The 24,370-nt window shown below is 41.2% G+C and overlaps 3 protein-coding genes and 1 long non-coding RNA gene across 4 annotated transcripts in view; 2 read left to right on the forward strand and 2 right to left on the reverse strand.

Moving 5' to 3' along the window:
- cdpf1 (cysteine rich DPF motif domain containing 1) overlaps positions 1-1,104 on the forward strand; it is a gene marked incomplete at both ends in the record, with an annotated part of 1,425 nt that extends 321 nt beyond the window's left edge. The window contains 2 exons of the mRNA XM_083906606.1: positions 4-115; positions 979-1,104. Coding sequence (XP_083762732.1) covers positions 4-115; positions 979-1,104 — 238 coding nt within the window. The remainder of the gene's footprint in view (positions 1-3; positions 116-978) is intronic.
- LOC310941883 overlaps positions 1-7,031 on the reverse strand; it is a 10,110-nt gene extending 3,079 nt beyond the window's left edge. Inside the window, exon 1 of the long non-coding RNA XR_014593089.1 lies at positions 6,965-7,031. This is a non-coding gene — a long non-coding RNA (uncharacterized lncRNA). The remainder of the gene's footprint in view (positions 1-6,964) is intronic.
- Positions 1-24,370, reverse strand: part of cdkn1d (cyclin-dependent kinase inhibitor 1D) — a 297,559-nt gene that overhangs the window by 166,155 nt on the left and 107,034 nt on the right. The window lies entirely within an intron of this gene.
- On the forward strand, positions 5,915-8,954 carry cdkn1ba (cyclin dependent kinase inhibitor 1Ba). Its single transcript, XM_083907131.1, has 3 exons — positions 5,915-6,545; positions 6,996-7,182; positions 7,758-8,954. The coding sequence occupies exons 1-2, from the start codon at positions 6,098-6,100 to the stop codon at positions 7,166-7,168; spliced, it is 621 nt and encodes a 206-aa protein (XP_083763257.1). The 5' UTR covers positions 5,915-6,097; the 3' UTR covers positions 7,169-7,182; positions 7,758-8,954.

The following is a 24,370-nucleotide window of genomic DNA, read 5'->3' on the forward strand; positions in this document are numbered from 1 at the left end:
CAGTTTGCTGGAGGAGTGTTACGTGACAAAGGATCCCTTCAGTCCAGACAAAGAGAGGTTTCTGGTCCTGGGATCAACGTGCAGCCTGTGCAGCATGAGAGTCTGTGTAGGATCGGTAAGATTAATGAAAACCAATGACTTCGGTCTGTTTTTTGATTCAGAGACAAAAAATTGAATGTCATGTTTAAATGATTACTGTGTGATATTTGCGCAAATACTTGAGAAACATTTTGGCTCTCAGAAATATTATGCTTCCTGTGATTTGACAATTGCAGTAGGTCATATTGCGATTTTGGTAAAATTGTGATTCAGCCCTTTTAATAATAAAAGTAAATTTTTCCATTTCTTTCTGCATATTCTAGTCATTTCCTGTATTTGTCAATTATCTACCTCAAACTGAAATATATACTGATTACAACTGTATATGTGTGCATGCACACTTTAAGATGTGATAAAAGTATTTAACACAGTCACACATCAGTTATACACGTACATGTTAGCTGTAGCAGGATATTAATTGAGGAAATGATAATAGAACATATTTGAATCAACATAAACATCAGCAATAGTATAAAATGCACATCAAATATGTCTTTGAATATGAAGCTCTGGTATGATACAGTATACTATATTATTACCTTGAGGACATGTTAGCTGTAGCAGGATATTCATGAAGGAAATGGCAATAGAACATATTTGAATAAACGCCAACATGGACATCAGGTATAGTATAAAATGCACATCAAATCTGTCTTTGAATATGGAAGCTGTGGTTCTACTGTAGTTTTTCCCTTGACATGAACTGACCCTGCACATCTCAGCTGACAAACTGTACAGACCATGAAATCGATTAATCCGGGACGATGGTCGGAAAATAATGATTCTATGTTGGTATAAATGTGAGCAGTCACATCTGCTGCTTGTGGCTGCGTTGATACTGAACTTTTTCTCGTTTTCTCTCTCTCTCTTCTGTGACAGGACTGCAGTCTTTTCTACACAAAGAGGTTCTGCATGCAGTGTGTGAACAAGCACTTGGACCAGTTCCCTCATCAGATTCAGACTGAGGTGGCCAAGAAGGAGAAGTCCAAGGCTGCCATCTCATGAGCTTGGGCAAGATGACCAACAACCTGCTCAGGTGTCTAGGACTAAAAACACCACACCATACAAAAAAAACCATGCGTTTTTTATTACTGTGGCCAAAATTTAGCATACAACAGAAAAACAATAATACATACCTTTTACCGGTTTTTAAAGTGCTGTATTAACCAACCAGGTTTAAGCACATATTTTCTAAATAAAGCAACCTATCAGATCAGGTCTCACAGATTTCAATTACAGTTAATAAATAACATGTTCATGTTTTGGCTCTCTGTAAACACCATGAACAATATTATGGATATAAAGCTCAGAGGAGCAATTTGAAAGCGACAGTATTATCCCAAATTCAGCTACTTGTCAGTGGAAAAGAAATAATTGTTAAATCTCCCGCAATTTGTTTATTGGGCTTCGTGAAAAATGCCTGTTTCACAATTTTTAATGTGCCTTTTTTTAATGACAGAACACAGTTTTATTGCTTTTCAGCCACATATGGAAGCGGTAATAACATTTATGACACATCCTCTCTAACAATAGACACATGTATGTGTTGACAGCGACATATCCTTTGTAAAGCTGCGTTACTGCTCTCCCTTTGATTTCTTTGTTCGTGGGCAAAGTGAACTGTTGACTCCCGTGGAGTCTCTTGAAACCATAAAAAAACAAACAACAACACAAAGCGACTGTTCTGTTCTGTGACTTTTTAAATTATGAACCATAAATAATAATTATCGATGTTCATTTTTTACTGTAGTTGCAAAACTCGCGTGGCTACATTTAGCAAATACGGGACAGTGCCTTCAAATTAGTCATATTAAACTTCCACACCATCCAACCTCATGCTCAAAATAACACTGCACTGACATGCATCAAAATATAATAACTGTGTTTTAGACATTATTTCATATTCAAGAACTTGTAATTAAACAAAGATCAGGATTTTACAATTACTGTGATGCGTTTTCAAACTCCCCTTTCAAACGCAACTTGAAAAGTGAGCCCTAATATTTCTGACTGGGAAGAGGAAAAAAACCCACAAGCATTACCCTTACGCATTGATTCTGCATGTGTGACCTTAACAAAATGTTCCCTTGCCTTATTTCACCCATGCACCATCTAATCAGCTTGACCAAATTTGGTTTTCACTTCATGGATTACTGTGTGCAACACAACCCAGTGTGTAGCAGCGTAAACGCATTATGGATTAAGAGTGATCCTGTCCGATAACATCAATATAACAGATGTCCTCACTGTATTTATCACAAGATGTTCGGGTCTTTTTTTTTTCTCAAGGGCTAACTGAAACGGCATGGTCTTAAAGGCAGGCTCAGTGAGTTTTATGGGCATAAGCGACAGAGGAATGCAGAGTGACACACACTGTATAGTTTTAGTGCTTACGGCTGTGGATGTTTTCACTCAATTACTGCAGGAATTCTGCAGGATGCATGAAAAATAAATTCGATAAACTCATCATTCACCTCATCACAAATTTGCAACCTTGAAACCCCTCACAGGGAAATACTACAAGTGTTTTTTTTTTAAGCTGCACCACTTTTTGTTCCCTTACTAATTCAAGTGCACGCAAGCAATTACAACACAAACCACTTCTGTGGCACCAGTGGCAAAGTCTGAAAGTGATAGGCACAGAGCCAACGATTTCAAAAGGCTTTCTGCTCAACAGCTGATGTCAGAGGCTGCTTTGTGTCAGATTTGTGGCAATTGGTGTTTCCTGCAGAAAACGTCACTGTACTGTTTCCCACACGCTTTTTTCACTGATTCTGCTGTTCAGGATACTTGGGATCTCGGTGCTCTCCAGTGAAAAAGCCTACGTTTCCAACAGTTTGGATTGGAAATATTCTAATAAAGGGCGTGTCGTCAATAGATCCAACTAATGACAAGAGGATGTTGAAGGCATCTTCTCAATTGAATGACAATATGATTTCAGGAAACATGATCATTTTTGCCTCACATTTGAGCATTTTCTGTTTTCTGTTTGTCTGTATGTGAGCAGCATATCTCATAGAGAGTATAGAACAGACTTTGACAAGAATTTCTGGGGATGGAGTGACTGAACTGTCCTCATCCACGCGTACAGTAGGTGTGTGTTTTTGAAAACTAAGGTTTTCCTCCTGGTTTTTTACAAATAATCCCGTCCACACATGCTAAGCTCAGGAAAAAAAATTTGTTCACATGAAATGACAAACACCCCAGTGTTAAATGTTGAAAGTATGCCAAGTCAGCAGGTGTAGCTAAAACCATAACTGTAAAGTCTAGTTGGCCAATCAAAATGTCACTCTCTGTTCTGGATGGTAAACAACTAATATAAAAAAAAACGAGCTGTTCGTGTACATGTAGGCATGTTAAAAGGCTAATTTGTATCGCTACACCATCGAGTATATTTTCAAAAAGAAAACTATCAGTTGTTGGGGAAAGCTGAATCAGAATTTTCTACTATGTTATGCAGTCATTTTTGTTTGAAATGCTCCAGATTGTTCAAACGTTGGTGCCAAAATTGGAACAGAATCTACTCCATGTTAGAAACTAGGCTGTTATGTTAGACAAAGGGCCAATTCCAATTCCTATCTTAACCCTCAAGCTTAATCTTAACTGGCCCTCAAAACCAAGTGTTGAGTCTGTCAACTCCAAAAAAGAAGAAGAAGAAGAACACATTTATGGCATCTGTACTTGTACTTGTTGCTTGTCCGCACCGGCTGGCTATTGACAAAAGATTGTAAAATAAATGTTACTCAACAATGACGTAAGTATTCTATAAAATGGGCCTAAAGTAAGATAATACAATGGTTTTCATAATTTTTATATCTCTATTAACAAAGAAAATACTTATTTGTTGCATACTCGTTTTCGCTGCTTTCGGCGCCATCTTTGTTATGTCAAAACACGCAATGCATTCTGGGTAGCCCTTGCTCCCAAGGATGGTCTCGGGAAAATCTCAATATTGAGGGCGATACAGCCCTTAAACTTGCCCCTCAACTTAATTTTTCTGAGAATCAGGACAGCACTTGCACTAGAAGGAGCGCACATTTTTGAGATTGAGGGTTAAGATTGAGGGTGAAGCAAGGAATTGGAATTCACCCAAAGTCCCCCCTTCCGCTCCCCCAGGTTGGGTTTAGGCATGAACACTGAGGACTGGTCAGCGGTAAATCTGAACGTTGAACGTACAGTGGCGCGGTTCTCATGGCGGGGGTGCTTATTACGCCGCAACAGGGAGTTCATTGTCCTCCAATTATCTCAAAGCTGTAACTGAAAACATTTACAGTGATCGAATCAAGTGGTGAGCCTAAGCTGTTTATGTGACACCAAATCACATGAAGTGGTGAAATGTGTCAGCGCTCACACGGTCATTTGATAATTGATTCACGTGATAGTATTACCAGCCCGGTGTGAGAGGCGACCTCCCCTAAAGCCAGATAAACCTTTTAACAGTGTTACTTTCTTATCATGATTTACTCTCGCGACAACGAGGTGACTTTGTTTTTTACACAAATTAACATAGATATGCAAATGTCCGTTGAGATCAAATGAAATCAGTGACTTTTAAAACTTGAATACAAAACTACATTGTTCAAGTTCACACAATGTTGATTTAGCCTGGCTGTTCCACACAACAGTGCGTTTACATGCATGTTAAAAAGTCAGATTTTAGGCAGAGTAAGTTAATAATTTGGTTTTCTAAATGTCAAATAAACACGTTAGTCCGACTAAGACCAGCTCGATTTTAGTCGGACTAATCTGTTTTCTAACATACCTGGATAATGCGATGTTAAGATAATAATTTGGTTTTCTAAATGTCAAATAAACACGTTAGTCTGACCAAGACTAGCTCGATTTTAGTCTGACTAATGTGTTTACTAACATACCTGAATAATGCAATGTTAAAAGTCAGATTTTAGTCGGACCAAGATAATAATTTGGTTTCCTACATGTCATATAAACATGTTAGTCCAATAAAGGCTAGCTCGATTTTAGTCGGACTAATGTGTTTACTAACATACCCGGATAAAGCAATTCATAGTCGGATTGCTCCTGCGTTTATACGCTTAGTTGGACTGGAGTCGGACTTGGCCTTCTGCACATGCACCAACTTTTCCTCCGCGGTCTTTGAGGATGCAGTACAAGCTTTCAGTCAAGCGCTTAATCCTGTAATTTACTGTAGATTGTTAATAATTTACTACATTGACATCATGATCAATCCTCAGGAAAAAGTGTACTGATGTAATAAAGCTAATTTTTCCCCTCAACTCTGATTTAAACTGACAGAGAGAGTCGCCCCCTGGTGGCTAACTGCAACTTCTTTCCTACTTCCTGGTTGTAACTTTTCAAACCTGAAGACTTGGTCCATTTTGAAGCTCTGATAATATTATCCGACAGCAGCATAATACAGCAGTAATGTTGCATCATTTCTGTTTACCAAGACTGAACAGAGGCAGAATAATAAAATTACCAAAGGTTACACACTGCAGCTTTAATTCTTCAGCGCCTGCCTTGTAAACCAGGTGTTAATGGCAATGTAGAACGTGAATATTACCCTATTATAATGAGTTGTCTTTGATATTATTAACTAAGCAGTCTGGTTAAATGGACTGTGTTCCTGCTATTCCACTCCTGCTCTGTGTTGTTGCTCCTGTTCGACTTTAAGAGAGCGCAGTGGGCGGTCCCTGCACAGCAGACCAATGAATCGCCCTCTCTGTTTAACTAGTCCTTGATGTCAACTTTTCTTCAACACTCGTAGCTCCCTCTAACGCCATGTTGGCTGTAATGACTTGACTTGTTGTTTTCATCAGTCTTACTACGGACTTGACAGGAGTGGCACCTTTAAACGCCGCCGGAGAAGCTTTATTCCATTTTTTTGGTTTTGTTTACGCGCACGACTTTTGGATGATACGCGCGGAGTATGCACGCATCATTCCCGTAACTTCACATTTTAAAGGAGTACTACTTGGAAATAGCAGTTTGAGAGGCTTTGGGTCGCTTTTTGTTTCTTATGTGCATCAAAATGTCAGATGTTCGCCTTTCTAATGCGAGCCCGACATTGGAGAGGGTGGATGCGCGGCAGCAGGACAACCCCAGACCCTCGGTGCGCAGAAACCTTTACGGGAAACCGGACCCAGGGGAGATACAGAGGAATCTGGCGGCTGTAGTGCAGGACGAAGTGCAGGCTTTTAGGGAGAAGTATAATTTCGATCCGTTGACCGAGCGACCGCTGTCGCCGCGCAATTACGACTGGCAGGAGGACCGTAACCCACCGGAGTTCTACCTCCGAGCGCCTCACGGGAACCAGCAGCCCCGGCGAGACGCTGACTCGCTCGGCGGCAGCGAACAGCAGCAGCAGGAGGAGGAGGAGGAGGAGGAAGCTGCGGGGAACAGCGAGAGGCAGACGGATCACCAAGCAGCCAGAGACCGTTCAAGGAAGAGACAACAGGGAACTTTAGGTGATTTACCTCGACTCATTAAAGCTGTCATGGACTGTCCTCTCTCTCTCTGTCTCTCTGTAGTAACACTGTGTCACAGTGCGGAGGCGCCAAGCAACAAGTTGTGTTCAGGCTCAGCTCAGGCTGCGCTGCGTTCAATAATCAGCGTTTCTTTGCTAACAAACAAGTGTCCTGGAGTGAAAACACCCAAGAGGGATGACAACTACACAATGATTTCTCGTTCTTTTCCGTATCTGGAATCAAGTCGCCATTGTGGCGCACGGATCGAACGCTTAAGTTACAGTTTCTAGTTTGCACAGTTTATGTTTTTTCTTCTCTTGCGACTCTAAAAAAAATGCATCAGTTTGGTTTAGTTTAGTTTGGCTTGGTTAGTGGACGTGCAGCTTGGCACACACCGTCACCCTGACAACTCCACTCACCGTCTCTCTTTGTTTTTTTCTGGCCCCTCAGGTCCCTGCTCCGACCAGTGTCAAAGTAAAAGGTCGCATACCGACGACGACGACGACGATGATGATGAAGAAGAGCAGCAGCAGCAGCCGGACGGTGCAGGGACTCAGGCGGGAACAGCCGCGCAGGAGACACCGAGCAGCCCGGAGAGCTGCGCTGACTCTGAGGAGCAGTGAAGTCACTGCAGCAGGTTAGAAATACACATTCACCCACTTTTCCTCTGGTGCTTTAACTCTGATCGCACCACAGACCAGGACTGCAGCCATTCATTGATTACTAAAAATGAATTTACAACTATTTTTGATCGGTAATACAGTGGTTTGAGTGAGTGTCTGATTTCAGTTTGTTGTTCTTTTAGCCCTCAATGACAATAAAGTGATTATTTTATGGATGCCACAAGTTATCAATTACTTGGAAAGAAAATACCTAAAATAATTAAGTTAATTCGAACTCTGTTATTTGTTATTATGAAGATGTTACAGATTACAGTGATTTTTTTCTATTATTTTTGGCGCAAATAACAGTTTTAACATGTTTATCATCGACATCAACACAGTTGTAAACACATTTTCTTCCCTGCGTGCAGCACTCACTCACGTCAACATTCCTGCAGACTTACAGCATATTGTTTTTTTTAAATCCTCCACAACTGCTCACACACTGTGTGTGTGTGTGTGTGTGTGCATGCATGAGAGATATGAAGCATGAGCAACTGCTTTTTCAATTGCACCATTCACTAACCCGTTTCCTCTTTATGTCCCACAGAGCATAAAGGAGGGGGGGTTGTGACCTGTTTGCTGGTTTCTCATCATCTGACAGACTGAGACAGTGAAAATCTATACAGACATAAGGAAAAAAAAAAAAATCCAACAACAACAACAAAAAAATGAAAATCAGCCTTTTCCTGAAGAAGGGGATAAGGAAAGGAGAGGCTGCACAAGCACTGAATAATGTACACTATCAAGTTTTGGCACTCGTTTTTAATTCAATCGCCTCAGAAGCAGCAGACAATGTAGCAGTGTGCAAATGGATTTTTGCTCATCTTTCTTCTTTTGTATCTACTACCTATGTTTCAGATGTAGCACATACTTTTTTTTTTTTTTTTTAAATGTATTTGAGTGAGTGTGTGAATTTGACTCGGGGAGTTGCAGTGCAATTTCCTGCAGAGAAAATATCTTTTTTTTTTCTTTTTTTAAAAAAAATGGTCATTGTTGTATCATTTTTTTCAGGTAATTGATGTAAAAGTTACAAATGCAGATTTCAAAAGTCAGGGTTATGTGGAAACAAAATGTCTTCACTTCTTCTATGGCTTTATTTGTCCCAGTGTTATTACACAGCCTATCTTTGTTTCTGAAGGCCCAGATGGTCACACTGTAAGTTGATGGTCCATCCAACTGGGAACAGCCATGATAGATAAAGTTTACATGCAAATATCTCCATATTTCCCCGCCCCCCCCCCCCCTATTTTTTTGTTTATTTTTCTGGGGTTTTGCCAAAGTTTTTTGGGGGGGTAAAATATGACCAAATTTGAACAGTATTTCCTAATAATCCTAGGAATTAGCTGTTATTTTTTTAAAATTTTAAATTAGGTAAATTATTATTTTACACACACACACAACCATCCCCCCCTTATAACAAATTATATAGTCCAGGTCAACAAAGATGAAATATGTTAAAATCACTGGGCTACTTATTATGCAAATATGTGAATCAAAGATTTGTGTTTGTGGTGTGGAATTCATGTGGAACATGTAATTGCACTATTGTTAATTTCTCTTTTTTTTTTTGTGAAGGCAGGAAAAACAAAGTTACACTGCCTTATTTGGTGTCAAACTTTGAAGTGTACCTGTGTGCCTTTTTGTTTTGTTTTGTTTTGTTTTGAAAAACACTGAAAAAAAATTATACTAACTTATTTATATTGAGCTTTTTTGTAGGTGTATGTATACCTTCCCAAAGCAAAACATTTTGTGCATTTTTTTTGTAAATATATATTTTCATTATTATTTTTAAGATAAATAAACTGTTGCAAAACTGAGCCTAATAATCGATTTTATACCCTGTGTGTTTTTTGTTGTTGTATTTCTTCCAATCTGCAGTGGAATTTATTAAAACAGGACTGCTGGTGTCATAAACACATGCATGTGCTCACTATTTTGATTACACACACACACACTCGCTCCACCCTTAACAAACACACATTTCAAGTTTAAAGAGATCCGCCCCGTGTAAAGTGACAGCCTGATCGTAAGTCTTACACGAAAAACAGATGGTGGAGTGACAAATGTGATATTAAGTAGGTTTAAATGCGTCCTTGAGTTTAATGAATGACAGACTATTACTATACAATCGCTGTTATTACTATGCAGGGCATTGTCAAAGAGTGTAACCACTAATAAATCATAAGGAACCGTAACAAAAAAAAAAGGATTTTATATTCTGCAAACTCAATCCTCTAAAATGCAGTATTTGGTGCTTAAACTTCATTTGACTGTGCTGGATCGTCTTAGCCAGGATCTGCTCTACCTTTAAAGTTGAAAACAACAAGAGTATGAGCTGAGGGAAAAAAAAAGGGGTGGTGTTTGGTGGAGGTGCTGCTAGAGTTTAAGGTTATTGGCTTTCCCGGGCTCCAATCACAGCAGAGAGAAGAAAAGCAGACCACTTAGTATCCAGCCAGTCAGAGAAGTGTGGGAGGGAGCAGAGGACAGTACACGCTGTTCTTTTCATAAAACACACACCACCCAATTAGTTTCATTGGCTGACTCTTTCCTGTTGATACCAGCCTGCAGGAGCAAGAGAGAGAGAGAGATTACTCTATGTGTGTGTTTGTGTGTGTGTGTGTGTGTGTGTGTATTCATAGCCTCTTCAGGACCTTTTTCTCGCATAAACCCTGAACTTATCAGGACCAGTTGTCCTCATGGATACCAAAACTTAGTCCTATAATAAGGCAGCTGAATTTTAGGCTAAGATAATTTGAATTGTGGTTAAGTTAGGGTTGAAGTTGGACATTAACTTTTTTTTTTTTAGCCCGTCAGTGCACAGTTCTAAAGAATAATAGCACACACAGTGTGTGTGTGTGTGTGTGTGTGAGAGGGAGAGAGAGAGAGAGAGAGAGAGAGAGAGAGAGAGAGAGAGAGAGAGAGAGAGAGAGAGAGAGAGAGAGAGAGAGAGAGAAACTGCAACAGGGTAGAAATGATCAATCCACTTTTCCTCTGCTTCATAAAACAGACTAGGGCGGCAGTGGTTAACAAAATTAATTGACAGCTATTTTGATGACCTTTTTCTCGGTTTGAGTGAGCGTCCGATTCCGGCGCGTTGAATTTTCTGCTTTCTTTTAGCCCCCTGTGACAATAAAGCAGGGGCCTCAAACTCAGACAACTGTTCACAATATTGCATCATGATATCACATGTATACTTAATACTAATAATACTATTTATGATGCAAAATGAATGCATTAATATATATAAAAAAAAAAATAATCATACCAGGAGCCCTTTCGGGCCACTGCCATTCATGGCTCGGGCTCTAACAAGTGTATTTATACATGTAATTGAATGTTGTATATGATACATTTAATAATGGGATAATTATGACCAAATGTCTTATTATTACTGTTATGAAAAATATTGCTAGCAAACATATATTATATTCTATCACCTCACTGGCAGCTGTGCCTCAGCTACACACTTGTGGTGCCATATGTAAGAATGTGGCCAAAAACGGTTTCTACATTCAAATTAAAAATACCGAGGTCTTTTAGGTCTCGTTTTCTGACGTAACTGGCAACCCCGTGGTTGCTCTGCAGCTGAGACTATACTGACTGCAATGATTGGTAGACGGCGGTAGGTGGCGCCACATGCCAAAACGTGATTTCAAAGCATAAACATGATTTGCAGTCTGCAAAATATTTTTTTTAATGCAAATATTTTGGCTGTACTGTTGTTGTTGGTGAGTTCAGTTTGTTATATGAACATTATTCCTGAGTCTCTGTGACATATTAGGAGGATTTTTATGGCCAGATGCTTTAGATTTATTACATAATGCACCTTTAAAGTGTTTTATCATAAATGAGTGGCTCTAAGACACACAATTCTGTATGTATTATAATTGATGGTAACGTTAGCTGTTGACTAGGGCTGGACATATCAGATGGAATAACGTGATGCATTATATTTGACAGAGCTGTCCTTCATTTTTGCCTCCCCTTTTATAACGTTACATAGTTTATGGCGATATACATGCCTAAGACCTAAAGAGGACGCGATACCTCTAAGTTCATACAAACTCTGTATGAAAGTTGGCTTCATATAATCTCTTCAGTTTGAATGAACTGAGCAATTAAAGTGAGTTTCGTCAACCATCTTCGTTTTTCCAGTGTATCATGTGTTATTTTTGGTTTCGTTTAACATCAACCGAGTTGGAAACGCATTTCTAGTAACAGTAGTTTGTGTATGTGCCCACAAAAATCAACTGAAACGATCTAAATCGCTCCAATTTCAGATGGATGATCTCTGACAGGAGGCCCAGAAAAGGTCAAGGCAGGTGTCAGGACTTTGCACCATCATGATGATTCTACAGGGACCAACAGACAAACCAGTCAGTACGTGAGTTTTCCATTTCCATCAGTTTGAATTTAAAGAAAGAAAAAAGATAAAACTGAATAAAACCCTGTCTATACAGTAGCTGCACATAGAAATGTCAACAGAGGTCGCCTACCCACGCACACCCACCCACACACACACACACACACACACACACACACACACACACACACACACACACACACACACACACACACACACACACACACACACACACACACATGTCCATGCCTGCACATAATTAATTCTCACATGATTTATTGTTAACATGCCCCTGCAGGGCATGCACACACTATTAAATCTGTGCTGCGAAAACATGATTCTGATTAAATTATTTTATTCAGTTTTGCCTCTGTTCACATGTTTGTGTCCAACGACATAAACTGTTGCTTTTCTTTTTATTTAAACGGAACCCGATAGCTACATTTACAGCGCATGCACACACACACACACACACTGTGTACACACACAAAAGTAACTGGATCGTCTCCAAATGCATTTCCATCCTGTCACACCATTCAGGAGTCATACTCCGAATATGGCTTGTAAAGTGCATTAAACAGGTAAATTATGGGCCTCTATCCTCTCGTTAAATTGAGTCTTTCACGTCGGGGGGTTAAAAGTCCTTTTCGCATCTCACCGACGCATGACATTTAGCTCAGGTTCTCATAAGTAACTTTGATTTCCGGTCATTGAAACACCAATTTCCTCTTAATTTTCTCCGGGTTTCCAGCCACAGTGTAATGACAATAACATATGAAGGAGACAGGACGCAAATACAGTGGAGCAACTGCACTCATTGTTATTATTCAGTGACATACTTTTTAATTAGAAGGTTTTTCCATGTCATTTCATTCATTTTGAAAAACATTTTTTTTTTAACACTGGTTCGAAGGGCCCCCTGTGAATTTTTGCTTAGGGCCCCTACAGACTAGAATCGACTCTGAGTGTTAGCCATTATGTGAGCCTTTACGTTCCTTATCATGCATTACCATAACTGAAAAATCTTCTTCAGCTCCCACTATAGGAATACATACTTCCTACGGGCGCTGCACTAGTTTCTGTCAAACTATCGTGGAAATCCAGTGTTCATGCTCACATGGTCATCACTCTGAGGCTGTTGCACCTGTTTGTGATGATCCCTCTCATTAGTGCAGCTGCAGCCGAGCAGACCAGAGGCCGGTCGGCTCTAACTGGAATCACCTGTGTGAAGGTCTTTAAAAAGTGTTTGTCAGCTCTCTGTAAGCACGCCGCTGCGCCTCTTGCCAAAGATGCATTTATTCGTTTGTTTACATTTGCCGCGGGGCATAATTATCAAGCAGAGATGTTGAAATGTTATCTTTGTTCTTCAAAAAAAGGACTAAAATACAACTTTTGAGGGGGGATTTAGAGGGTTATAGTCAACATAAGGGAGAGGGGGGGAAACCTCTGACCTCAACATGGTGTAGCAAGCGAGGTAATAGATGATGCAGGTATGACATCACTGTCTCGTGGGTTTCAGAGCGCGGTGCCAGACGTGACCTCAAACCTGAGGCTGATGGAGAGTTTGCTCTGTCTCAGTCTCAGTTGCACACAAAGCCGCGGCCTCATGATGGCTTTCACCAACTGTACGTTTCATGATGTATGATGTTGTTCATGATGTGTGTCCCTGAACGCACCGCTTCGCTGTCAGGAAAGCACTTTACGTTATTCCCAGCGTTAAATTAGCAGGCCTCCCTAATTGTTGCTGCAGATAACGAGAGGAGGAACGGCTCGTAAACGTCTGACATCTTGGAGCTGACGCTATGAATAGATCTTCAGCAGAGGGCCTACAAAGTATGACCTCATAACTTGGCAAACTCTGCTGAAGAGAGAAGGAGCATTTTCTTTTTTTTTTCTTTTTTAAAGGGTCTTGTTTTATTCTGGAAATATAACTTCTCCATCTGGTTTGTGTTATTAATTTGTCCTCTTTTTTTCCCAACTTTTTCTCCCCCCCCCGTCCCACTCTGCCTCATGGTCATGTGGTGTTGGCAGCATTAGAGGCGGGAAAGATGGAGAGGAGAGAGTCAGGAGGGAGAGGGAGGAAAGAAAAGAAGGAATGAAGGAAGAAAAACAAGGGGACGGGGGCATAGAAGGACAGAGTTAAAGAGGGGATGGGCTCCTTGGCTGCGTCATGCTGCAGCGCAGCCAAATCGCGTCCAGTGCAGGATGTAAACAAACTAATCTGCCAATGTGAAGTTTTTACACTTTTCAGTTTTTGCTCTCGGGCTGTGTGACTCATGCAGCTGTGCTGTGTAACCTCAGATGCTGGCTGGTCTGCTGCTGCTGCTGCTGCAGTGTTGGAGCGGTTAGTTTGCCTCAAAGCTGGGGTCACCAAGATGGTGCAGGCTGCTATGTTCCTGATGGAGGGGACAGTGAGAAGCACTGTGAGCTTAGCATGCAAACAGGCAGGATGTTGCATTAAATGTCTTGTATAAAGTACCTAAAATGGATACTTGAGTAAAAGTCCAAGTATCTTCCCAGAAAATGACTGAAAAAGTCGCTTTTTATAAATGAAAGTCTTAAAGTATATGACATTTATTGTAAGTATTATAAAAGTGAGGGGTTAGGATTGAGTCATGGTAGCTCAGTGGTAGGGCAAGTTGTCTTTCAACTGGAAGGCTATGGGTTCAATTCCTGGCTCTGCTAACCCCAGCTGTGATTTGGTGCGTTTGCGTAGGTGTGAATGTAATCTTGGTCCTTTGGTGCGCACCAAATCAACCGGTCAGAGACCTGCCTGAAGGGGTGGTCTCGGACCGCTTTATCTGACCTACTTTGGTACGGTTCCTCTGGTGTGAAAGCAACCAAACCAAATGGGAAGAAACGGTCTAGGTTAATGCATTATGGATATGAGATACGGGATAACCCCGGATTTCCGGTTTTGCGATGTTCTCAGCCCAGCTTCAATCCCCACCGGGCGCGTCACGGCTGCGCAGCACTGCCATCAGCGCATCGCAGCCTTGCGAGCCAGCCGTATTCACACAAGAAGCCGCGGCGTGCCTGGTGGAAATCGGGGTTAGCCCCGTTCCGGTGCCGATGGTCTTCGCGGTCTATTTTGGTGCGTTTAGAAACTATGCATATGTGAAAGCAAACAGTACCCACGTCTGTTTGCTACATTGTAACATTTTTCTGACTGGTGCGGACCAAAGCAATCGAACTATAGGTGTAAAAGCTCCCTTAGTGTGTCCTTGAGCAAGACACTTGCAGCATGTGAATAGATATGAAAGATGTGTGTATGGGTGAATGGCAAAACTGCAGCATCCTTAAACAGTTGCGGCCTTCTGTCTGCATTAAGGATACATGTTGTTTCGTGAAAAATACATTTAATTAGATCATAGATGATGAATTGATGAATAAAATTGCATTATTACATTATTATTAGATAACATTGTTACATTACAATACTATAAATGTATTATCATAGTCGACAAATTCACACTCAGGCTCCTTAAAACTGTAGTATGTAACTGCTGTTACATTCCAGCCCATAAATGGGTTCACACGAAGCTAATGAAGCTGTCAGCACCACAGAACTCTCTCTGTCTACACCCTCGAGCAGGATACTACGGGTTAGGGTTAGACAACACATAAATTAGGCAATATGTCGCACAACTTGTCTCTCTCCGTCGTCTGTCTCGGTCATAAAAGTGAAGATTGTGGATCGCTATTGTGCCCCGGGATGCCAAAACAGTCAGAGACAAGCTAACAGGCTAACGGGAGTAAACGGAGCAAATGAAACCAACAAACAACGGGTTTCGTGGACTCAGTCTAACTGACGTACAAATCTGCACAGCAATGTTAACACAGCAATTATTTACATTATATGACCAGCTGTTAACGCTAATGTTATGCTAATGCATCATTTACCCTTCAGGTGACAACAATGCAAAAGACTCCACAGTTGAATGTTTGTCACAAAGCCAGATCACGTCTATTTGTTTCCCTCCAGGCTCTTGTAAACTTTCAGTGACTGTCTGCAGTAAGGTGAAGGGAAGTTAATCAGGGAAGTTGAAGACGTCAGGGTTCAATTCAATTACATTTTATGTGTATAGCGCCAAACCACACTCAAAAGATGTGCGGCCATCTGCCTCGACCGGTTGGGGTGAAAGGAAAAATGGGGAACATAGGAGAGGTGGGGGACGGTTCTGAGTCAGTTATGACATGTTTATAGAACTACAACGTCATTTATACAAGCAGCAGCAGAGGTTGTTGATAAGGAATTATACTGGTATAATTATAGCATAATAATGATGGTGATGATACGGTATGAATGATAAACTGGATCTGGATCCTGCAGCCTGCAAGATGAGGACACAAGGAGAGAGAGTAGACAGGAAGGAAAGACACAAACTTGGGAGAGAAAGAGTAAGGTTAATGACATGTACTTAAGTCATATTTGTACCCTGAGTGCACCACAGGAATTCCCCCCAGCAGTCTAGGTCTATAGCAGCATAACTAAGAGATGGTTCAGGCAGACTAATCATCTTTAAATTTGCAATCCTTTGGATTTTGGTCCTGGTTGGTCTGGTTTGTAATTACCAGGGAGTATAATAAAACAACAAACTCTAGCAAAACACATTTCCCTGGATACACAACAGGTTTAAAACCAGTTTAAATTTAAATTTTCAGCAAAACAAAATCGTATTCTACAGAAAAACACAACAAATATGTCAGATTTGTGCACAGTTACCTGGGACTACAAGAATGGAAATACCTTTAGTAGTTGTTGATGAGATGTATAAAAAGAAAGAATCCGGTAAATGACCCGAGTCCATGTCTTCTCCATGTCCCCATCACAGTTCAGACAGTTCATCAGCCACTACTTCCAAAGTAGACATGTGTGTTGGCACGCTGCTGTGTGCTCATGCAAACAATGCTACTTATCTGTACTTATTCGACTTAGTACATTTGCTGTTTCCTCTCTGAACTTGGCTGAAAATAGCTGGTAACTGATATGCATCTATTCGACTGTAATACAGTATTAACGATGGTGGCTATTCCACGCGGCCAAGATCAACTTTGAGTTGCTGGTGTAATATCTCTGTCCGTGTATCACCTCAAAGTGTTTGCTACTTGCGACAAAAAAAAAAAAGTAAACAACTTTTGAAATGGGAGCTGGCCGTGTACGACCTGTGAAGAGTTGACCCTTTGCACTGGGGTTTTCTGGCAGTGAGTGATGTTTGACCTGAGGACAGACGTGTGGCTACAGGAAGTATCAGTACTCACAGGTTCAGGGTGAGGGCAAACAAACCTCTGATGTGCCTGATTGGTGCTGTGATAGGCTGAGTTTGGGTCACGACCCTTTGAGGGGGCGAACGTTAAATGCCTTCATGAAGATTTTTTTCTTGTGTGCTGTGGGTCAGCAGGGTCTGAGAGAGCACATGTTAAGCTGGGGAAGGCGTTATTTCATAATAATTCTATTACAACCTTTTAAAAAAAATGTAAATGAAGTGATCTGAGGGATCACATTTACAGGGAAGCACAGCTTTCGACATACAATCTTTTACTTTCTGGTTAAATTTCTTCTCTAAATATGGCATCATTTCAAGATACACAAGAAAAGAAACCCCCCCACCCAAAATGACTCTGTAGTACATATGCCAGGCCTCTATGTGATGCTGTAACGCTGCTACAGTAGTAAACCAAAAACAAAGAAGAAGAGAATGTGCATACTTGCATGCTGTGTATCACAAAATGGGAAAGTAAACAAAGGTTAACATATTGGGAATAGAACAAACAAACTCCAAACCCAAGTAGAAGATGAAGATGACAGCAACTGCAAGAGAAAGGTGGGGCTATGACATAGCTTGACAAAGTTGCGTATATCAAACAAATGTGATCTCAAAGTGCCGTGTGGATAAAAAGCCGAAACAATACAAAACTTGTACGGATTCTCCTGGACGTGTTCTCGTGTGTAATAGCCTCTAAACTCGGTTCTGATGTACATCTGTTGTGACCCTTCAGTGTTTCTGGCTGCATCTGTGTTGCACCAACGTAAAAATATCTCAACTTTTTTGGAATGCAGTGAGTGGTTTCTTGGACCAAAGGAGTTGGTCAAACTGACTTTTTTATAGACTCTGAATCAGTTGGCGATTCAGCAAGTATCAAACAACAAAGCGGGGCGATGATAATGTATTGTCTGTAACTATTTTTGTAGTTATATAATATATAATAGTCGACCTAGCCTCAACCTGGCAACCCACGAACTAACTGACACCCTGACTCCCCCTGGCCCGACGGGCCTTCCATCTGTGACCCAGACGTGTCCTTGGGAGCTGTAGCATTGTTCTATTCTTTTTTGGTAGAAATGTGTCCTATTCCCTGCGTCCAAACTTGTACTGCCACCTGATGGTGAAGTGGGATACTACAGGACCCTGATGGGATCCGCTATATGCGACGCAATATGCCAGCGATGTACACCAGGGCCTTAACCTGACAAGCATTTCTTTTTAATAATACCTCTTGTTGCTTCCATGTGTCTTTTAAGTAAATTTAGACTCTTAAAACATTTAAAAATTGCTTCAGGTCATCTGTTGCGTATAGCCGGATTCATACTTTCCTCACCCTTGAGTCCACAGAGGTCCGCCATGGCCTGAATTTTGTCGTCCATCCATGAACGCAAAGACACACTTGGGCACCCCAACAATTCGTGACTGCAAGGACTGTATGAGCAAACTGTGCATGCATAATGTTGCATAACACGTTCCAGTCCATTTGGTAGCAAGAATAAGATGAGAGAGGTTATGTGAGGGGATCTACTGGATACATTCCTACACTCTTTTAAATAAGGGTTCCAAAAGGTTCCTTCTACAAGGGCTGAGATTCTACCTGGAACCATTTGCTTTGGAAAAACCCTTTCCCGAAGAAAGGGTTTATCAAGGGTTCTTGGTAACACTAATGGTTCCAGTAAGAACCATTTTGATCCAGAGAACCCTTTTAAAACCCATTTCCTGAATAAAGGGTTTTAAAAGGGTTCTTGGTGGAACCCTCAAAAAGGGTTCCAGGTGGAACCCTCAAAAAGGGTTCCAGGTGGAACTTTTATTTCTAAGTGTGTATGAAAACAAGGAAGGATATAGAAAACTCCACAACAGGAAATGGAATATATGAGATCAAGTATAGTAGACGTGGAACTTCATCCTAAAATGTTACCATTTGATGACATAAAAATGAGACTCCATGTTTAACAGCCATAAAGTCAATCAATCTTTATTATATTTGTAAAGCATGTACCTCGTGTAATTTAGTCATGTCAAGGTTCCTCATGTTCAGTTCCAATAACCATTGGACATTTTTGATCAGGGTCAAACCTCCCACTAAGAGAACTAAGACCTTCCTCTTCCCCTCTGCATGCATATTCATACTCCTTTGCCAGGATTAGCAGACCATATCCACAGCCACGGTCTCATGTGTAACCCTATGTTTTCCTGGAATAAGCCTTGCAGCAACAACACTGGTTTTCATAACTACCAGGCTGTCCTGCTGGGCCACATTCATAGCACATTCATAGTATACGGAGAGTTGTTGAGCATGTGGCTGTAATCACAGTCTGCCGAAGTGCGACAGATGCTCAGAGGGATGTTGCGGTTCGGGATTCAGGAAACGACACTAGTTGGTACACTTGGTTTCTTCTCCGTCTGCCTTTGTTTCTCCATCACTGTCCTCCGTGCAAGCACAGTGTAGACACAAAGGGTTACTGTGTGTTTCAGAGAGGACGATGCTCTGAGTCCACTGACAAGTTTGTTTCTGACTCCAGAGATCTGACCTCCTCCCACATGGACCAACTCGCCCTGCCACTGACACCAGTGTGTGTCAAAAATGCATGGCCCTAAGCTGACTGAGAAATCTACTGGAGCCCCAGAGGGAGAAAACCATGAACCATTCACAACAGCTGGATATGGAACAAACAATTTTGGTGCGTCTCTGTGTTTTTTTTTCTCTCTGGGAAACTTCAGCACAGGAGTTGAGATATTTCAAGTCTGTAGCAAATATTATTGTGATGCTACCCACAGGAACTCAGAACCCAAATTCATTTCCCACATGGATACAAGAAAAACCCATACATTATTTTGTATTATACAATCGAGAGGGATTCATTTCAAGTTGAAGTTTTGGGTGGCAGCGAGCGCGCCCAGCGAAGGATTTCTCCATGTAGGTGGAAAGAGAAAGTGACAATTTAATTAGAGCTGGAGAGCAGCTTTGTTTGTGTTTGACAGCTTGCATATTTTCTTTTCTATCATGATGTCTTCAGATAAACTATTGCTTTCCTGTGCTTGAGAAATTCAGTACAGTATTAGGGGCTCGTGTTGCACTCCTGTTCTACCTGTTGTTACTAAGGCATAACTTTCAAAGTCGTCGTTACTGATTTTGAAAAGACTTGGCGTTCGTGCTATCTCGCTGGTTTCAGCAGATTTTTTTATGACGACTAGAAATACTAGGGATGACACATTTAACGACTGCACTTGATGAGGGATGACAGACCACATGATTTGTTTGTGCGTATGTTTGTTCTTTTTTTTATTAATCGCCATAGGGAAATTCCTTCCCTGCATTTAACCCGTCCTCTACTAGAAACCTTACTGGAATTAGTGGCAGTGGGCAGCCAGGGGAGCAATGGGGGTTGGGTATCTTGCTCAGCCCTTTTTGACTCAAACCACCAACCGTCTGGTTACGAGCCAAGTTCCCTTTCCGCTTGGCCACGGGTTTGCCGTTTGCCAAGCCAACTGAAGCCAACTGAAGGCATCAAACGTGAGAGCGAACCATGTCTTCGAGTAAGTTGGACTGTACCCATGGATGTATTCTATGAACTGGATAGAGCACCGCCCCTTGCTTCCGTTCATTCCTATGAAGCTGCTCACCCAGCGCATATGCCACAAAGGTTTTTGACTTCCGCGTTTATTTCCGGGTTATGAGGCCCATAGAGCATGCGCAGTAGTGTCACTACCATATAAAGATCTATAAAAGCCCGTGTCCATGTCTCGAGGTGTCCTGTGGACACTTTTACAGGCGTCTCTTTTACTATTGCGGTCAATGGGAAAATTGCTTTTGGGCTCCATGGGGTTTTCTGTTGCAGTACCCACAGTGGCCACCATGTAAAAATTGTCTTCAAGGCAGAGGGGGTGGTGCTCTATCCAGCTCATATAATACATCCGTGACTGTACCCGACTAGTGTTGATTGGTGCAGACTCCTGCACAAACTGTGAATCCTGGGTAAAATTGGGCAACAAAACAAATCTTATCGTGTGTCCCCAGCATAATCAACGATAATCTGGGAGCTGCTGAGATGACCAGATACTTCTTTGGTCAGAAGGTTTGCTGAAAGCTAAAGCCTTGCAATGTTCCAAGATGAGATGTTTTCATCTTGGTGTGACTCGGATGCACCCAGAAAACAGACACATTGCAATGGATGTGCATCGTGTCTGTGTTGCTGTTGGTCTTTATGGAAGATAATGTGTTTGTGCATGCAAATGCTGCACTGTTTTTCTGTAGGCACAGGCGTTGATCAGATGTTTTGGTGCTACTGAGGCGTTATGGCTAAAAACAACAAACAACGAACTATTGATAGTTTGATGGTATACTGTGCTGTTTTACTTCTATCGTTACATGACGTTAACTTTAACTGGAAACTGTGAAACTGCACATTGTAACAAACTCTCCACACACCCCTCCCTTTCCCATTTGCATCAGGAAATGATGGTAGCCTTCACATACCAGAAAGCATGTCGTTCTGCTTCATTTGTGAAGTCTTCTTTTCAAAATGCAGTCTGGTTATTTTCTCCATTCTGGCTGCTGCCGCATGATTCGTTATTATACACTTATACAAACATAGAAACCTCAGTAGTGTATTTCATTTCTGCCTATAAACCCTCCTCGATGTGAGCTTTAAGTTGACTTTTTTTTCAACATCAGATTGGGGGAGTATAGTTACACAACTCAAACCCACACTCATGCCTGAGAGCTGCTCAGTGCAACCACAACTACAGTTGGGAGAGTCCACTTTAGCACAAGATTCAAGCACATCCCGGTTACTTCAGTTGGCCAGATTCAACTGCACATCTTCAGTTTCGCCTCCAAGCTGGTGCTCTTTTAGTGCTTTTCTGTTTAGTTTCTGATGATCACCTGCAGTAAAAAGTGACTTTTATATTTACGGTTATTGTCGGGGATAGAAGATGGGCAGCCGCGGTTTGGTTTTTGGGAGGGGGTGTGAGAAAAGAGAAAGAGCGTGCAGGTGTTTGCAGGGTGAGACGTTTCTGAGACATCAGGGTCACAGGATCACCTAGACTTGTGAACTTTCACATTTCCAATTTATGAACCAAGCAACACTTAGTCATCGGATGTCCTCTTTGCACTGATCAGCTCAAAGGAGGCAAAATGTGCACCCACGCCTATGGTGAACCCTGTGTTTGTGTGTGTGTGTGTGTGTGTGTGTGTGTGTGTGTGTGTGTGTGTGTCAGAGAGAGATTAGAGAGTTTTGACAGAAAGCAGCATGTCTGTCTGCTGCTAAACCACAAGCTAAATGTCACATCCTGAGTTACAAATAAACAAATATATTTGCCTGGTTAAACAGTGACAGGAGCTAATTCTCAAATTCTTACAAACTATATAGACGTTTGCAGCATAAAATGACGTTATTACATATTAACTAAATAGATGTTAAACATTATGCTCAGGACACACACACACACACACACACACACGCCTGCAAGTAGTTAAAACGCACGGCTCCTTTTTATGATTGATGATGCGTGTAGCGTCTGATAAGCTGTAATGTGTCTCGGCGAGTCAATTATTAACTGTAATTAAACTCTAGCATCACACATAAGCAAATGTATCCTGGGTTTGTCTTAAGTGCACTGGCAGAAAGGGCAGTATGTACTGTACACACACAAAAAAATCAAACTCCAGGCTACTTACGACTTTTGGCCTCTGGTAAAGTGTCTAATTCTCTTCTTCTTTTTTTTTTACGTGTCCCTGATTATATGACCATAATGTCATAAACAACAGAATGTGTTTTTGGTTTAGTACACCAGGCGCGAGTTTTGTGTTTTTTTTTAGTTTTTTTTTATCGCTCATTTTTCAAAACAATTTAAAGCTCATGTTTGAGTGAAACTCGCCATATGTTCTCGATTATTCATTCTGCATCACGGTATCACATCTGCGCAGTGTTGACTTATCCTGTAATTTATTACACCTTTGCTTATCTTTCAGCTGCCAAGGCCTCTTACCGGTAACAATGCTAATTCTGTCAAGGCTACGAGGACAGGAGTTTTTCTTCCACCGAAGTCTCAGGTATGACTTCCACAATTCTGCTTTTTATTCAACACCAGTATTAAATTTTTTTAGATTTTTTGGGATTTAGTTACCGTGTCGCTGTCAACTGCTGTCCTTGATCTGCGAGAGCTAATTCTTAAATAAACATTTAATTTAAAACCAGACAGGTAGGTTTGCGTAAAAGCCTTTTTTTTTGAACTGCGACACTTTCAGTCATGTTTTCCTGTGTAGCCGTAAAAACCAGTACCTATGTTTTTACACAGGTTATCGCTAAGATGGGTTTTCCCCATACATGCAGGTCACATGAGTTACAGCTGTCACTCGCAGAATTATCAGATTATCCGCGTTTAAAGATAAATGCTGTCATCACTCTTGTGTCATTTTCAACAAACCCGTCAAAAGACTAAAAGCAACAAGTATAGTCCATTTTATAACACTCCCTGACTTCCCCATTCTAACAGCCGCGAGAGCGTGTCAGATGAACTCTGTCTGTATAAACTACAAACTGGAATGTGTGCGGGCATTAATAACAGCAAGACTGACAACAACAACAACAAAAATAGTGGCCCGTGTCCACATACTGTTAATGATAATAAAGGCACTAAATGTGCAGCAGAGTGGTTTCTGACTGGGGTTTAGGGCCAATTCCAATTCCTATCTTAACCCTCAAGTTCAACCCTCTTAACAGGCCCTCAAAACCAAGTGTTGAGGATTATTTTGTCACTTAGAAATGGGACACCCCTTAAATGCAGAAACCTCTTCTGATTGTGGGGGGCAGAATAGCGCAAAATTTGTGTCCAGTCTATCAAGAACACATTTACGTCACAATTTATTACGATCTGTTTGTCAGTCAAGTTATTAGGTTGTCAGTGAGTTATAAGATGATACTCATACAAATACCACAACCACAGACATATTCAGCTGACAGTTACCACACACCACGACTTATCGAAAAGTAAAAACGATAGCAAACGATCGCTTGTCCGCACCGGCCGACTATTGACAAAAGATCGAAAAATTAAAAATAAATGTTACGCAACAATGACGTCAGTAATCCATAATATGGGCCTAAACTAAGATAATACAATGGTTTTCATCATTTTTATATCTCTATTAACAAAGAAAATGCTTCATTTGTATCGCACTCGATTCGCTGCTTTCGACGCCATCTTTCTTATGTGAAAACACGCAATGCATTCTGGGTAGCCCTTGCTCCCAACGGTGGTCTTGGAAAATCTCAATATTGAGGGCGATACAGCCCTTAAACTTGCCCCTCAACTTCATTTTTCGGGACAGCACTTTTGAGATTGAGGGTTAAGCAAGGAATTGGAATTCACCCTTAATCTCGTTTTTTTTGGACTTTGAAACATAGTGAAGTTGATCATCTGCAAATGTGATGACACGAGAGAGTTCAATCAAAAACAGCAGGAGTCCGAGCCACAGACACGAAGAGTTTGAAACTCAGTGCAGTTGGTGACGGATGGATGGTGAGC

The sequence above is a fragment of the Microchirus variegatus genome (assembly GCF_963457635.1).
Source record: "Microchirus variegatus genome assembly, chromosome: 20".
NCBI lineage: Eukaryota > Metazoa > Chordata > Actinopteri > Pleuronectiformes > Soleidae > Microchirus > Microchirus variegatus.